Below are 14,867 nucleotides of genomic sequence, written 5' to 3' on the forward strand. Positions count from 1 at the left end.
TTCACAAATCGCTTACCTCACAAAAATCTTGGTTACTCGAACTACTGCAATACAGCTGGCGCCACTACTGCCAGCTAAATAAAAGATTCAAACTACGGAAGGCACTAACTACTGATAGGCATAGTTAGCAAATGAAAGATTTTAATAGAGAACAAAAAATGTATTTACCTTAATTGTCATAATATATATAGCAGTTCATGACAAATTACAAAACTCCGCCATCTCTCTCCCCACATCCACCACTGCTGGCGGCTCACCTCCAACTGCGCAACGCTACGCGCTGTTCACATCCAGCTGCCGCTGCCCAACACTACAATGGCAGACAACAATGCAAACTAGCCAGAAACTGCACACAGCACAGCCAGTGATTTTTATACAGAGGTGGCGTTACCAATAAAAAAACCTAAACAGCCTACTTACATAGCCCCCATGCTCCCCACAAAAAATTTTACAAATTGTTTTGGGCAGTGGCCAATAATGATTTGATAAAATCTTTCATAATTACAATAACAAAGATATAAAATGCACACACTTATTGATGCAATGTTGGTCAAAAGCTAAAATTTTCTCACAGTCCATAAAGACAGTCCTGATCATCCATCACAGTAAAACTGCAGTGGTTTTTTTTTTCTCAAAATCTGAGCAGTAGAAGAAAATGCACATGGAAGTAGTGGATTTCCATGGAGTCTTGAAGAAGTAGTGTTGTCCTTCCAACGAAAAGACAGTGCTGACTCTTGACATGCAGACAGGTAATGTGCCACAACAGAGCAAACCCACAGCAGAGTCAGTCGAAGTTTTGAAGAATATAGGTAGGTAGGTCATCACAGAGCAGACCCACTGTAGTCCTGGTAGAGAGTATGGTATTGGTGGGCCATCAGAGGTGCAGACCCACTGCAGTCCTGGTAGAGATTGTGGTATTGGTGGGCCACCAGAGGTGCAGACCCACTGCAGTCCTTGTAGAAATAATGGTATTGGTGGGCCATCGAAGATGCAGACCCACTGTAGTCCTTGTAGAGACGGCCAGCAACCATCTGTTGCGGGTGTGCAGGTGCACAATCACCATTGAAGAGTCTTGGGGACATTATAGCAAGTCCATAAACCACCACTCGTGCACTCACAAAAAAATTTTTTTTTGAAATGTCCTTAGAACCAGCAATGCTGTTATCCAGTCCCTTGCTGAATTTGTAACACACATGCAAACACTAACAGTCTCAACTTCTCACATACTGTGCATATATTATGGCCAACAGAAACGTGTGCAGTGAAATGATACTTAATTTGAAGAACTGGTGTCTATACAATTATAAATATACAACATAAGAATACAATTACAAAGGTACAAAATACATCATTAAAGAACATAACAATACAGATAACATTTGTAGTAATAGGGGCTTTACAAAAGAATAGAAATAAACATATACATCAGTGTTACAGGAATTATGACATAAGTACATACATAAAGATCAGAATAACTTTTGAAACATCAACTTCACACATGATCATTAAAACAAAACAGAATAAATGATGTCTAAACATCTTTACGAAGTAAATAACATAGTATTAGAAAAATTCTACAACATAGCTCTCATCAGCTAAACACATAAAGACAGGAAAAAAACAAATATACAAGAGTACACAAACACATAGCGGAATAACAGAAAGGGAAAGGACAGGGTTTGTTTTACTGCAGTATCTTGCAAACAAAACTTTCTTTAATTCTTGGAGATTTCCCTTCGTTCTTAATTATTTCCAAAAGTGCTATCTATACCTGCTTTATGTACTTTTTTTGTAAGACTTCTCAATGCATTTCTTCCAATTCATCACAACTCTTTCTCTTATATAGTCTACCCCTCTTAAGCTAACTTAAATCTACTGAGCTCAGATGCTAAACTAAGGGGCGAGGCAATGCACCAGCACAAAACAATTGACACAAACAGCAATGACAAAAAAATGCAGATTTGCAAAGGAAGCAGCATTACAGAAATTAGCAAAGCAATTGTAATATTACAACTAATATAAGGCAATGTGCAGCAAACAAGAAAAATAAATCTGGCTTAGCAGAGTAATACAAATTAAAATTCAGTAGCACTATGCCTGGCAAACAGCAGCAGAAAATGAAACAACATATACCAAAACATGACATAGCTCAAGCAGAAAAAATAGTACACTAAAGATAACAATGCAGATAAGGGAAATGTATAATCACATCTTAATGTCTAAGTAATTAAAGTGGTGCACCACAAGAAGTTATTCTACCAAAAAAGTTACCAAGTACTTGAAAAGAAAATTATGAATGCAGTTCCTGTGAAGGTAAATGTCTTTTTGTGCTCCCTCATGTTTTTGAAAAAAATTATTATTTACTCGATCTGTAGACATAAAATATTTATATTAGTTCATCTATAAAATTTTAGCCGCTAGAAACCAGATATTAAAGAAAATGAGCAATCTCTCAACTAGAAAGACAATGGATGTAAAATGTTTCTCATAATTTCATTAGGCATTTTAGTAAATATCATAAATTAAGAGCTCCACAGTGTAATCATATGTTTTCAAGTTCGAGCATGTCGTATTTGCGATGCTTTCTACAAAGGAATGTCAATAGCGAGGATAATGGCCTCATTTTTTTTTGCACCTAATGGCTTTCTTTTGTCAGACGTCTACCTCTCAGTTGGGCGCCAAAAACGCATTACGCCAAGGTCACTTACCTTTCTTGCTGAAATATTTACGACGGCAGTTTCTGCCACAGTGACAGTCTCATATAAAAATATTTCACAGGTCAAGAATTTGGGTTACAAATGTGTAGAAACAAAATTCTATAAATATAACAGTGCCCAAAAAATTTTCGCCGGCATTGTGATACATTCACGCAAGTACATACATTTCATAAACCTTAAAGTACGATCCTTGGTTTCCAACAACCTTTTTCACAAACCAGAGTCCCTAACCACTACTCATTATTCCTTACCTTATTCGTCGACACTTCTTCAATATTTTATGATAACAGATACGTAGCATACTCAAATAACTCATATAGCATCAGCTTATTGATCATAAACATACCTCAACAGCATAATACACATCGTCGTCGTAAAAATAACATCATAACACCTCAGTCAAATCTCAAAAACGTCGTAGCTTTCTGCAATAATGTCAAAACCTAAAAAAAATTTCTCTGCTCATTTCAATAGTGTCATCTACCTCAAACGTACTTTAAAATCATGCTCCCTTACCAAATACATCATTCAAAGCTCTCATAGTATCACAATGGTTCCGAAAAAATATGAACAGTTCACAAAGTACAGACAAAATACAATTTCATAAGTGTGAAGTTACCCAACTGTGAAATTGCGTAAACATGTGTCACTGATGTAGTAAGAAAGTTTGTCTCTCTCAGTTAAATGATCAGATAGCTGTGTAATTATGTGTTAGAGAAATATGGTACCGATGTGTAAAGTTGTGTAAGCAAATGCCATATTAGCTAGGGCTCCTTGTGCTTGCCAAACACATGATACACAAAGTAAGCGTGTACCCCCCTGAGGATTAATGTAATTATACCCTCAACAATGGAATGAAATGTATCACGGAAACTTTCTTTGTAATTCAAAAATCTTTAAAAATAAATGTTTTAAGTACAAAATTAATGACTCAAATACATATACTGTAGCGCTAAACTGTGCGTCATGCTGTAAGATAATCTCTGTGGAAGTCTCGTAGTTATCGTCCTCTGAAAGCTAAGTTCTGCAGAAGTCAATGTACTTACCTCATGATAAACAAAAGTGAAATGCTTTGTGTATAGATATCGTAGTTATTACGCTTATTGTTGTGATGAAGAAAGTACTGTACTGTAACGTATTGCTGTGCTACGGAAAACGCTGTCTCATTGTAGCTATACCACAAAAGTTACTACTAAAACATGTTTTACTTTCCAGAATAAAACAGAAAACTGTGCAGATATAAAACAGAAACACTGCAAAAGCAACATTGTAAATTGTCACTCATTAATAGCGTCGTGATAAAATCGTGTAGCTGTCACATAAACTAACCACTATGTCATCTGGTATCTCACTGAAAGTACTTTAAATCCAGAATGTATTTTCAAGTAAACCAAAATGTTGCATTAAAATCTCATTAGCAGTACCAGTATGTGTCCTAAGTATGTAAGCCTGATAGTCGTTACGTAATCGTGCAACTAACAAGCAACAATGTACAAATGCAACACTGTGTAGTTTGTTCACTATAACAATGCATTCGTAATTTCTGTTTAAAAATGTTCCCTAGGTTCTAGGCTGGATATTTAACTTCAAACATTGTTGCATGTTAAAAGTTTCTTAAGTCTGACAAAGCATACTAGAAATGTGAAGTGAAACGTTTTATGGCAAAGACAAAGTTAAAAAGCAGATTACCTTTCAATAAACGGTTTTACATGTGAAATGTGGTGTAAACCTTTACTCTTCATAGTACTCAGACTTTCAACTGAAAAGCAATTGTCATGTTTTATACATCGGTAAAGAATGCTAAAATTTTTCTCAAGGCTAGCGTCTTATGTTATTTTTCTCGGAGCCAGCGGGCGCACGCGGCTGCCTGCTGTGCGAGTCATTGTCTGTCTCTTTGTTGGCGCGCGCCGTTATTGGGATTAGGAGACCTAACTTCTACAAATTCACTCTGACGAGAAGGCCCTGCCCTGTTTGAATCCCGCCAGTTCTGATGCAATTCAGGTCTGTCGTTACGAATATATCGTCTGTCGTCATGTCGGTAGATTCCGTAGTTTCTTCCTTGTCCGTCACGTGGTGGAGAATTTCTCCCTGAATCGTGACTGTGCGCCGAACTGTTGCGTCTGAAATTATTCTGCCTCCCTTGATAATAATTGTTTTGGTTCCCATATTGTCTGTTTCTCTGATTGTCTCTGTGATAGTCATTACTACGGAAATGCGATCTTTCTCTGTAACTATTATTACTCTGCCAGTGGTTGTCATATGGGTGGTGTCTGTTTTGGTCACGATTTGCGTTGTAAGAATAGACTTGTCGTGTCCAGTTATTGTTTCTGTCGTCACGGAATTGTGACGGATGTGACCTGTAGTGATTGTTTACCTGTTTTCGTATCCCGCGACTGTCTGTGTCAATTTCTAATTCTTGTAATAGTCCCTGAAAAGCTTCAATGTCGTATTTGCAACGTCCTGCCAAAATAATATGTCGTAAATGTTCAGGCAATTTGATTAAGCAAATGCGGATGAGTTCTGAGGGGCTGTATGGGTTTGACAGGTACTGATTCTTGTGCAACATGTCTTAAAAATATTTCACAAGACTGGAAAATTCAGATTGTTCAATGTGTTTCATCATCATGATGCTATGTTTTACTCGGTCTTGTGTAGCTTGAGACCAATATGCTGAGAGGAAGGCATGATAAAATTCTCCTTCACTGTGACAATCGTGAATGACCGATCGCATTCTTACAGCTGGTTCATTCTCCAAGTAGCCACACATAAATTCTAACCTGTGCTCCAATGACCAGTTGGGAGGAAAACAATGAGAGAATTGATGAAGCCACGCTTGTGGATGAATGTCGTTGGCGGAATTCTTAAACGTTTTGAATCTACGTGTAGTAATGAACAGCTTATAGTCAAAATCATCGTGTCGGCGAGTAGCATATCGGTCACTGTTACGTCGTGTCGGCGGTTCCATCTCAAAATTCGGTGCACCTTGCCAATTTCTTTCATAATTTCCGAAATGCCCTGTGTTATTATTTTGTGGCTTTTCCGTATTTCTAAGTTCCTCTTCCCGTGTTGGAGCGCGAGTGTCCTCTGAAATTTGTAATTTTTGTATTACTTGTGCCAACTGATCTTGTACTTCCAGGATTTCTCTTTTGTACTGTATATTGATATGATTTTGATTGAATTTCCTTATTTGTTCGCACTCTTCTGTGTCATTAAAGACTACCGGTTTTGTGCCATTCAGATTATCATCTACCTTCGTAGATAAATTAGTGAACTGATCCGAAAGTTCGGCTACTTTCTCCGATAGTGTACTTATTTCCTCAGTGTGTTTTTCTGAACCAAGTTTCAGAGTAACAACTGTGTCTTTTAAGTTTTCTTGAGTTTTTGCAAGTTGCGTAACTGAATCGGTAGATGCAACTGAGTCAATTTTAGCTTGCAACGTGTCGTGATTTTCATGAACAATGGTTTGCAGTTCTTTTATGGCTGCTTCGTGAATCTGTAATGCATTTTCATGCCGCGAAAAAATGGGTTGAAAATGCTCACAAATTTGTGTTTTTACGTCATTACGGACTTTTTGACATTTCGATTCAATGTTATGTAACTCAGTAGTTAAATCTTCACGTGTTTGTTCAAGTGTGGTGTCTAACTTTTGAAGATTTTGTTCCATTGTGTCTAACTTTTGAAGCTTTTGCTGTGTTTGTCTCTGATTTTGTTCCATTGTGTCTAACTGTTGCTGTGTTTGTCTCTGATTTTGTTCCATTGTGTCTAACTTTTCAAGCTTTTGTCCCACTTGTTGCATTAATTGTAATAACAATGCACTGGTGTCTGAAACATGTTCCTCAGTGATTTTCGGCAGTGAATTTGCACCGGCAACATTCACATTTTGACAAGCGGAAAATTATTTGAGACTCATTTGAGAAAACGGTGAGAACCTAAAACCTGAGTCTACAATATTTGCAAAATTGTGTCCTGCCATTCCTGATTCCTGAGGCGAGCTGTTGCCGACCGATCGATCGATATTGCTTCCCTCTTCACTAATTTTTTCACTGTCTACGCCACTGTTTGACGCCCGCTCCATTTCCCTATGCACAGTTACCAAATGACTACTTTGAATGTCTGTTAATTCACTACACAGTGGTGCTGGCAAGCTACGCTCGCCGTCACTATTATTTCTCAGTTTACTTTGGAGCCTTGTGTTACGTTTTTCACACGCCATTATTGTCACAATATTTCACACGATAACACAGAAAAGCACAATTTGAAGAGCAAAAATAAGAGAACACATTAACGTAACACTGAAAATAATATCTAGTTAATTGCAGCTGCGAAATACTTGGTGCAAATCTACATGCATACCACAACTGTTTTACAACAATGAAAGACAGCAACTACAAAGGAGATTTTCTCTACAATTACGCGCTAGCAATAAACAAAAGCTACACTAATTACACAAACTACAAGAAAAAACAGAATATTCCAGTGAGGTATCTTCGGCTAAGGGTCGACATATGAAACGTCCCCTTAGAAAAATTATACAGGACTGTGCTTAAACTGATACACAATATTTTTTTAGCGCAACGCAATCTCACTTTCAAAAATCCCTACAAAAGAATGGCCCTGACGAACATTAACCTATGCATTTCAAAAATCGCTTACCTCACAAAAATCTTGGTTACTCGAACTACTGCAATACAGCTGGCGCCACTACTGCCAGCTAAATAAAAGATTCAAACTACGGAAGGCACTAACTACTGATAGGCATAGTTAGCAAATGAAAGATTTTAATAGAGAACAAACAATGTATTTACCTTAATAGTCATAATATATATAGCAGTTCATGACAAATTACAAAACTCCGCCATCTCTCTCCCCACATCCACCACTGCTGGCGGCTCACCTCCAACTGCGCAACGCTACGCGCTGTTCACATCCAGCTGCCGCTGCCCAACACTACAATGGCAGACAACAATGCAAACTAGCCAGAGACTGCACACAGCACAGCCAGTGATTTTTATACAGAGGTGGCGTTACCAATAAAAAAACCTAAACAGCCTACTTACACCCCTAAAGACTCTCCGATTACGGTTATAGCACTCAGCCTACTTGTTGTGGGCCCTGAGAATATTGCGTCTGGCACAATTCCAGTTTTTCCTGACGATATGTGGGGTAATATCCGCAGGTATTAGATCTCGAATTCCCCATAAGTTCGAAATGGGGGAATTAGCAGCATAAGCAAAGATCAAGGAGACCGGAGTAGCCTACGAAGCCTCATGGCTGGCGGTACTGAAGGCGAGACTAAGCCAAGGGAGACTAGAGTCCCACTTACTGGCCGTCTTCTGATGGAAAATAATCAATGCGGATTTGAGATTACGATTGACTCTCTCATCCTGTGGGTAGTACGGCGTAGTGGTCATGTGCTTGACGCCGTTTTGAAAACAGAAAGCCTTAAGGGTAGCCGAAAGGAAGGCCGAGACATTATCACTAACGGTTTGCTTAGGGGGCCCAAAAACACTAAAAACGTTAGTTAAATGCGAGACAGTTGCAGCAGCAGTTACGTTACGACTCGGAAGAAGCCAGGTAAACCTCGAAAACGCATTAATAATAACCAGTAGGTACCGATGGCCTCTCTTGGTGTGAGGTAAAGGTCCCACATAATCGATATAAAGTTTGTGCATGGGGCAAGTTTCGCCTCAGAACTCAAGAAATCCTGCTGAACAGTGTTCTTAGGTTTGGCCACACGACACAACCGGCACCGAGAAACCATCTCTCGAACGTCCCGGCGCATGGATGGCCAAGTCAAATGGCCCTTAATTTTTTGCAAGGTCTTATAGGTTCCTAAGTGCGAGCCAATCAACGAATCGTGAGAGTAATGGAAAACCAGACGTACCAGGGTGCCTGGTAGATATATCTTCAACTCCTTAGCACGCCCCACCCTTTTATACAAAATGCCTTTCCTGATAACGTATCTATCCAAAGATTCCCCAGCCGACAGGCGTGCCCGCACTGGTCCTCAAGTGGAATCCTGACCATGATGCTCAGCAACATCATCAAACAAATGAGAGTTCTCCCCTAACACGACACAACTAAGATCGCCTTCCTCCGTTACTTAGTGGCGCTCGTCTGGTGGGTGTTCGGTGTACATATGGCTGAGGTCTTCCGCGTGTATATTCTCAGTCCCTTTTATATGTTTAACCTCGAACTGAAACGCTGAAATGCGTACTGCCCACCTGGCGATACAACCAGTTTTGCGCGGCCTGGCTAATATCCAGCTTTATGCTTGATTATCGGTTTCTAGCTGAAACACTCTATGCTCAAGATAAAAGCGATACTTCTCCAGCGCAAAAAAGACAGCCAATGCCTCACATTCGTAAACCCAATATTTGAGTTCGGCACTGGTTAACCGACGAGACGCGTACGCTAATGACTGCCTTTGACCTTCGAACTCCTCGAGGGGGACGGCCGAAATTCCCGCATTAGATGCGTCGGTTTTTACAATGAATTTTTTTATTGAAATACGACACTCCGAGAACCAGTGGGTTGGCAGTAGCTGCCTTAATGTGCTCAAACGCGGGCTCCTCGGCAGGTCCGCATTCAAAACGCACCCCTTTCCGGCGCAGTTCATTCAAAGGAGCCGCCAGCTGCGCGAAATTAGGAACAAAACGCCTAAAATAATTTGCCATGCCTATAAACCTGGCGATCCCACGTTTATCAGTAGGCGGCGGGAGAGCTCTCATTGCCTTAGTCCGCTCCTGGTCAATGAGAATGCACTGGCCTGATACTAAGTGACCTAAGAAGGATACCTGCTGCCTGGCTAATGTCAACTTACTGGGTTTAACAATTAAACTGGCTCCCAGCAATCTAGCAAAAAGTTGCTGAATGTGATCAAAATGCTCCTGGAACGAACGGCTATAAATCACTAAGTCGTCCAAATAATTATAAAAACAGACTAATTTCAAGTCTCCAAGAATATTTTCCAGCAAACGAGTAAGAACGGTTACGCCAGTGGGCAAACCAAAGGGAATTCTGTTAAACTCAGATTCCAATCAGTACAAAATGCAGTAACGTGCTTACATTCCTCAGTTAAGGGAATCTGATAACAGGATTTATTCAAATCGAGCACAGTGAACCAATTGGCGCCGGCAAACCAAGTAAAAGAGTTATGAAGATCAGGTAGAGGAACTGATTCGAGGACGACCTTGGTGTGTAGACGCCTGTCGTGAACAACAGGCCTAAAATCCCGGCCCTGATCCTTAGGAACAAGGAATGTGGGGGAGGCATAAGCTGATGTAGAAGGCCTAATAACTCCTTGTTCAAGCATTTTAGGCCGTGGGAGGCGATACGGGAACTGCCTGACTGTAATATCATCAGATAGACGGATATGGTGGTTAAGAACACTAGTAACTCCCAGTCTATCACAGAGAAGCTCAGGGAACACCCGGAGCAAATCGCCTAATTCAGAGGCCTGCTAGGACGACAAATGGGTGAGATCAAACTTATTAGCATTAGCATCAACAGCTAACATGCCGCTATGCGCTGTACGTTTCGCACATTCATAAAATCCAAACTTCTGAACAGAAGCGAACTTGAAGAAGATGTGCCCGGAATAATCCAAGACCAGACCGGTTTTATCGATAAAGTCACATCCCAAAATCAAGTCAACCGGCAGCTTCTTAATCGAAGCCAAAGACAAGGACCAGGAGAAACCGCCAACCGAGATACTCCCTCCGATCCAACCATCCAGAGACAACACCTGGCCCTTGGCAACTCGACATCTCATCACTGGAGAAGTGACCGAAGTCTCGCAAGATGACCAATTTCAAGAAATCACTCCAAGCTCAACAACGAAAAAGAGCTACCGGAATCCAAAAGTGCACAAATAAATTCGTCACCTACCCGAGAACAAATATAAGGCAGAGGCGGTGATAATGGGGCGGTGACCCTGGTACACCAATGCTTAAAGGCTCGATTCCGAAGTCGCTGCCCAGCCCGGCGTCAGTTATATGCACTGGGCGCGCGCGGTTGAAGACAAGAACGAACTAAATGGCCTGTCTGACCACACCTGAAACATCACCGCGGTTCCCTCTTAGCAGTCTCCGCCAATGTCGCTAATTCGGAGTTTTCCTTGAAAGCCCGCGGGCTGAAACTTAGCTTATGGCATCCCTCGTCCGCGAGCGGTAAAGCTGATGTAGCTACAACAGCGGATGAAGTTCTTCTCAGGTTGAAGGATGATCAGGAAAACAAAGTGCGACTTATTTCCCTTAGAACAATAGAAACCTACTCCGTTTCTGGCAAATCGACCAACAAGGCCAAGCAGGCAGTCGTGACTCTGTACACATAGTGATGTAACTCCTCTTTATCTTGTTGCATCTGCCAGATGTAGCGACACCCGACCTGATAGTCAATCTTTCATTAATTACCGACTTCCTCAATTGCTGCAAAGAGAACTACTGTACCATGGCTCGGGATACGAGGGTCGTCAATTCGCCTCTAGGTAACGGATATAATACCAATAAAACTACTTGATACAAAATGCCGAAGGCAGCAGCGTGTTGCTCAAGGCGAACCAACAACCATAATAAGCTTTCAGTTTGCTCGAGTCGATCTATAACTAATTCTGTGATATCACGAAAGAGGTGCACCAGAGGGTTAGGCTACTTAGCAAACGCTGCGTCTAACTTCTCGGAAGACCAATTTCAAATGGCTCTGACCACTATGGGACTTAACTTCTGAGGTCATCAGTCCCCTAGAAATTAGAACTACTTAAACCTAACTAACCTAAGGACATTACACACACCCACGCCCGAGGCAGGATTCGAACCTGCGACCACAGCGGTCACGCGGTTCCAGACAGTAGCGCCTAGAAGCGCTCGGTCACCCCGACCGGCTTCTCGGAAGACGCAAAAGCATCACTTCCTGATTGGTTCCCACACCACTCTGGAGATAGCGATTCCTGATCCTCAGTCCTTTTTCCATCAAGTTTTAAACATGTAAGCTTAAACTGCAAATCATTAACAAAGGACCCCAATTCGACGGTTGATTTCTTGTAACGCTCCTCCAACCTTAACGCCCCTAAATCGGCTACCCGGTTAGTTAAATGCATTAACTGCATCCGCAACCTGTCTAACTGACTGCCACTGGGTGGAGTGCCTTCCAAAACGCCTATGGTGTACTCAAGGTCCCTAATGGCCTTAAACAAAAACTCAATATCTGCTTCTGTCTCACCCACAACGTCTGGCATGACGTCAACCGGCTGAAGAACGGTAGCAACTAAACGGGCCGCTAAGTCAGGAACACTACCCTCAATAGGCTGATGCCTTATCGCCAGCTCATAAATGAGGTGGTCCTTCCTCAACAGGCCCATCCTGGGGCACTGCCTGACAGCCATTAGAATTAGTCACCCAAAACACCAAAATTACTAAACAAATATCCAGTAACACTGACTGAACTACAATTGTACCGAGAGTAATTGAAATGGGAACATCATAATCGTAACCACGCTCTGCTACCAGCTGAGAGCTGGTTTCTCAGGATGGGGCCGGATAAGGTTATGATTGTGGATGGGGCCGTGAATCAGTTACTCTTGGTTGCATTAGCAGTTAACTCTTCACTCAACTCAAACGTCTAGGGTTCGGTATACAAAGAATTCGTTACTCTCGCAGCTACCTCTCCTCGATCCGGCTGTGCCAGCATACCGCCAGCGGTCCCGGCTTGCCCTCGCGCTACACGGACCTGCTCGCTGCTGCGCCCCAACCGAACTGTTGTCCGTTCGCAATTCTCCTATCAGCACAAAGCGACCCGCAAATACCAGCGATCGCTCCAAAGGTTATACCACAGTACTCGTATCGATAAGCGCTGCTGCTGCCACTCACAGGCAGGCAAGCCAGCAACTTAGTGACGCCAGTAAATCGAATAAGAAACGAAATGCCATAACCGCGATGACAAGATGCCAAGCAATAAATGGCATGAACACGACCCCGACCCGTGCAGGGCTTACTTCTTTTCTCCTTCCTGAGAGCTTAATCACGCAAACACAAGAAATAGCCTCAATCGAGTCTCTATATTAATGTGCGTGAGAGCCAAAAATATGGCGGATTGTCAGCCACGAAAAAGTGAATCACAGTTGCTGAAATCGCATTTAATGTCTCCCATGGTGCAATGTCTCTGATTAAGTGGACACTACGACATGCGAATGTTCTCTCAGCGCTAGCGGCTGTCTTGGTGTCGCAGACTTCTGCAGCTCCATTTAGTGATGTAGGCGAAGATCCAGCCAAACTCAGCAGACTGGCTGGCGTCAGAGAACAGGTAGCAAGAGGTTCCAAGATAGACTGGTAGATGGACCGAGGCGGCAGTTGACATAAAGACCAGAGAAATTGTCCATGGAGTTCTCGGTGTGAATTGCTGTTTTGTAGGTGTGCCCTGACTTAAACATGGTAGCAGCACATGGATATGGTGCGTCCTGTTTGCAGGCACGTGACACCCGGAGGAGCCATGGTTGTGAACGCATCTGAATCTCGTGATGGCTAGTGAAGAGTTAGTGTACTTGGGGCAAATACTGGTCGGTGGTGGAATTGCAGGTGGCTAAAGAGGATGACGCCCGATGTTTGGCCTGCTGTGGGACGCCAGTGTATTACTGGTTGTTGAGGTAGGCACGTAGTTGCAGGTACAGCAGAACCACTGCTCACCCCAAAGAACTCCATCGGATCAAATCACCACAGCTGAGTCAGGAATTACTTCTCCACAGATATGGCCCAGTGGACACAAATTATCATTGCAAAACTGCTCACGAGTAAAACACGAGAAACTGGATGTTGACACTTATGACATGAAACTTTCAACTTCATTCAATATTGGACTTTGCGAGTGACTAATATCCCAATATATCTGATCTGTGAGACGGAGAATATGTGTGTTTTAATCGTGATTTCTTTTTACGTGTTTCAAATTATATGTTACGACATGATATTTACAGGTCAAGTGAAAGTGAAGTGTTTCTAATTTACATCTGTATTCATTATCGAAAGTTGTAAATGACACACTATTCGGTATTTCTTTGCACTGGAAATATCTTTTCTATTTAAAAAGATGTACTAAAACACAGAAACACTCATCCCGGTGCGAATTTATCAAACTATACCTTGTCCTTGAGAATGCATGAAAGTCATTGTATAGAGCAACAGTATTCTTATACAGGTTACTCGAACAGCTGAATAAGCAAGTCTATGACCTGTTTGTCCACTACAGTAAGATATAATTTAGCTTATGGTTATGCATGACAAAAATTAAGATTTGGATGTTATTGTGTAGTTAATTTACAAGTTATTTACTGCAATTCTAGACCATGCGTATTTGATTTGACATACTAAAACCAGGATAAAGGTGGACACCATGATTCACTATTGCAACCGTGTAGTCTCTCCATGGTATTCTCTCTCTCTTTGGGTAAAACATTGTGACTTTGTGTAAAGAGAAACTGCTGAGAGGCGCAGTAAGACAATTTAGGATTTACAGTGTTTGTTCTCTTTATAGGAGACATGGCCACCACGAGTAGACCTCATCACGGTAGCTTCGTCAACGACATGCTCGATAGCGATGATGGCGAATATGGTGTCACTAAAGGCGCTGCTGACGATGGTGATTTTGATATAACAGGTGAGTGTTCACTTGTTTCTGCAGCAATTTATGAAAATGGTCCAGGGAAAACTTGAGGCGTTGCATCTTGTGAAATGACTCACAAGGGAACAGTCTAACCAAAATTTGGAAACCTGCCCTGAAATTTTTTATGCGTGAAGAATACACCGAAAGAAACAAAATGTGAAAATTTTAACTCGTAAGACATGATGCGAATGTTTTTAAAAAATGTTGAAAAACACCAACTTTAGGCAGCTGGAGAAATGTTCACCGCTGCCTGAACTGTAGCAGAGAGCGCATGTGGAACAGGGGAGGCACATATCCTTGGTTGACGGACATCGGTAAACGGATAGCACGACACAATGCGATCGTAATTTGTAGAGCGGCTGAAGGCCCATTGGTGGATGTCACTCAAAGGTCCATATGTGAGAAACTGCAAGTAAAAGCGCGGAGTAGAGGAATGAATGCCAGGGAGACAATGCTGCGCCGGAAGAGGCAGGCTCCAGAGCAACCACCCGCCGGCTG

General features: G+C 41.9%; 1 protein-coding gene across 1 annotated transcript in view; it reads left to right on the top strand.

Annotated features, from left to right (window-relative positions):
* The window catches only part of LOC126203802 (uncharacterized), a 279,323-nt gene that overhangs the window by 36,612 nt on the left and 227,844 nt on the right, over window positions 1-14,867 (top strand). The window contains exon 4 of the mRNA XM_049938169.1: window positions 14,241-14,363. Within this exon, the coding sequence (XP_049794126.1) occupies window positions 14,241-14,363 (123 nt within the window). The remainder of the gene's footprint in view (window positions 1-14,240; window positions 14,364-14,867) is intronic.

Source organism: Schistocerca nitens, chromosome 9 (genome assembly GCF_023898315.1).
Source record: "Schistocerca nitens isolate TAMUIC-IGC-003100 chromosome 9, iqSchNite1.1, whole genome shotgun sequence".
NCBI lineage: Eukaryota > Metazoa > Arthropoda > Insecta > Orthoptera > Acrididae > Schistocerca > Schistocerca nitens.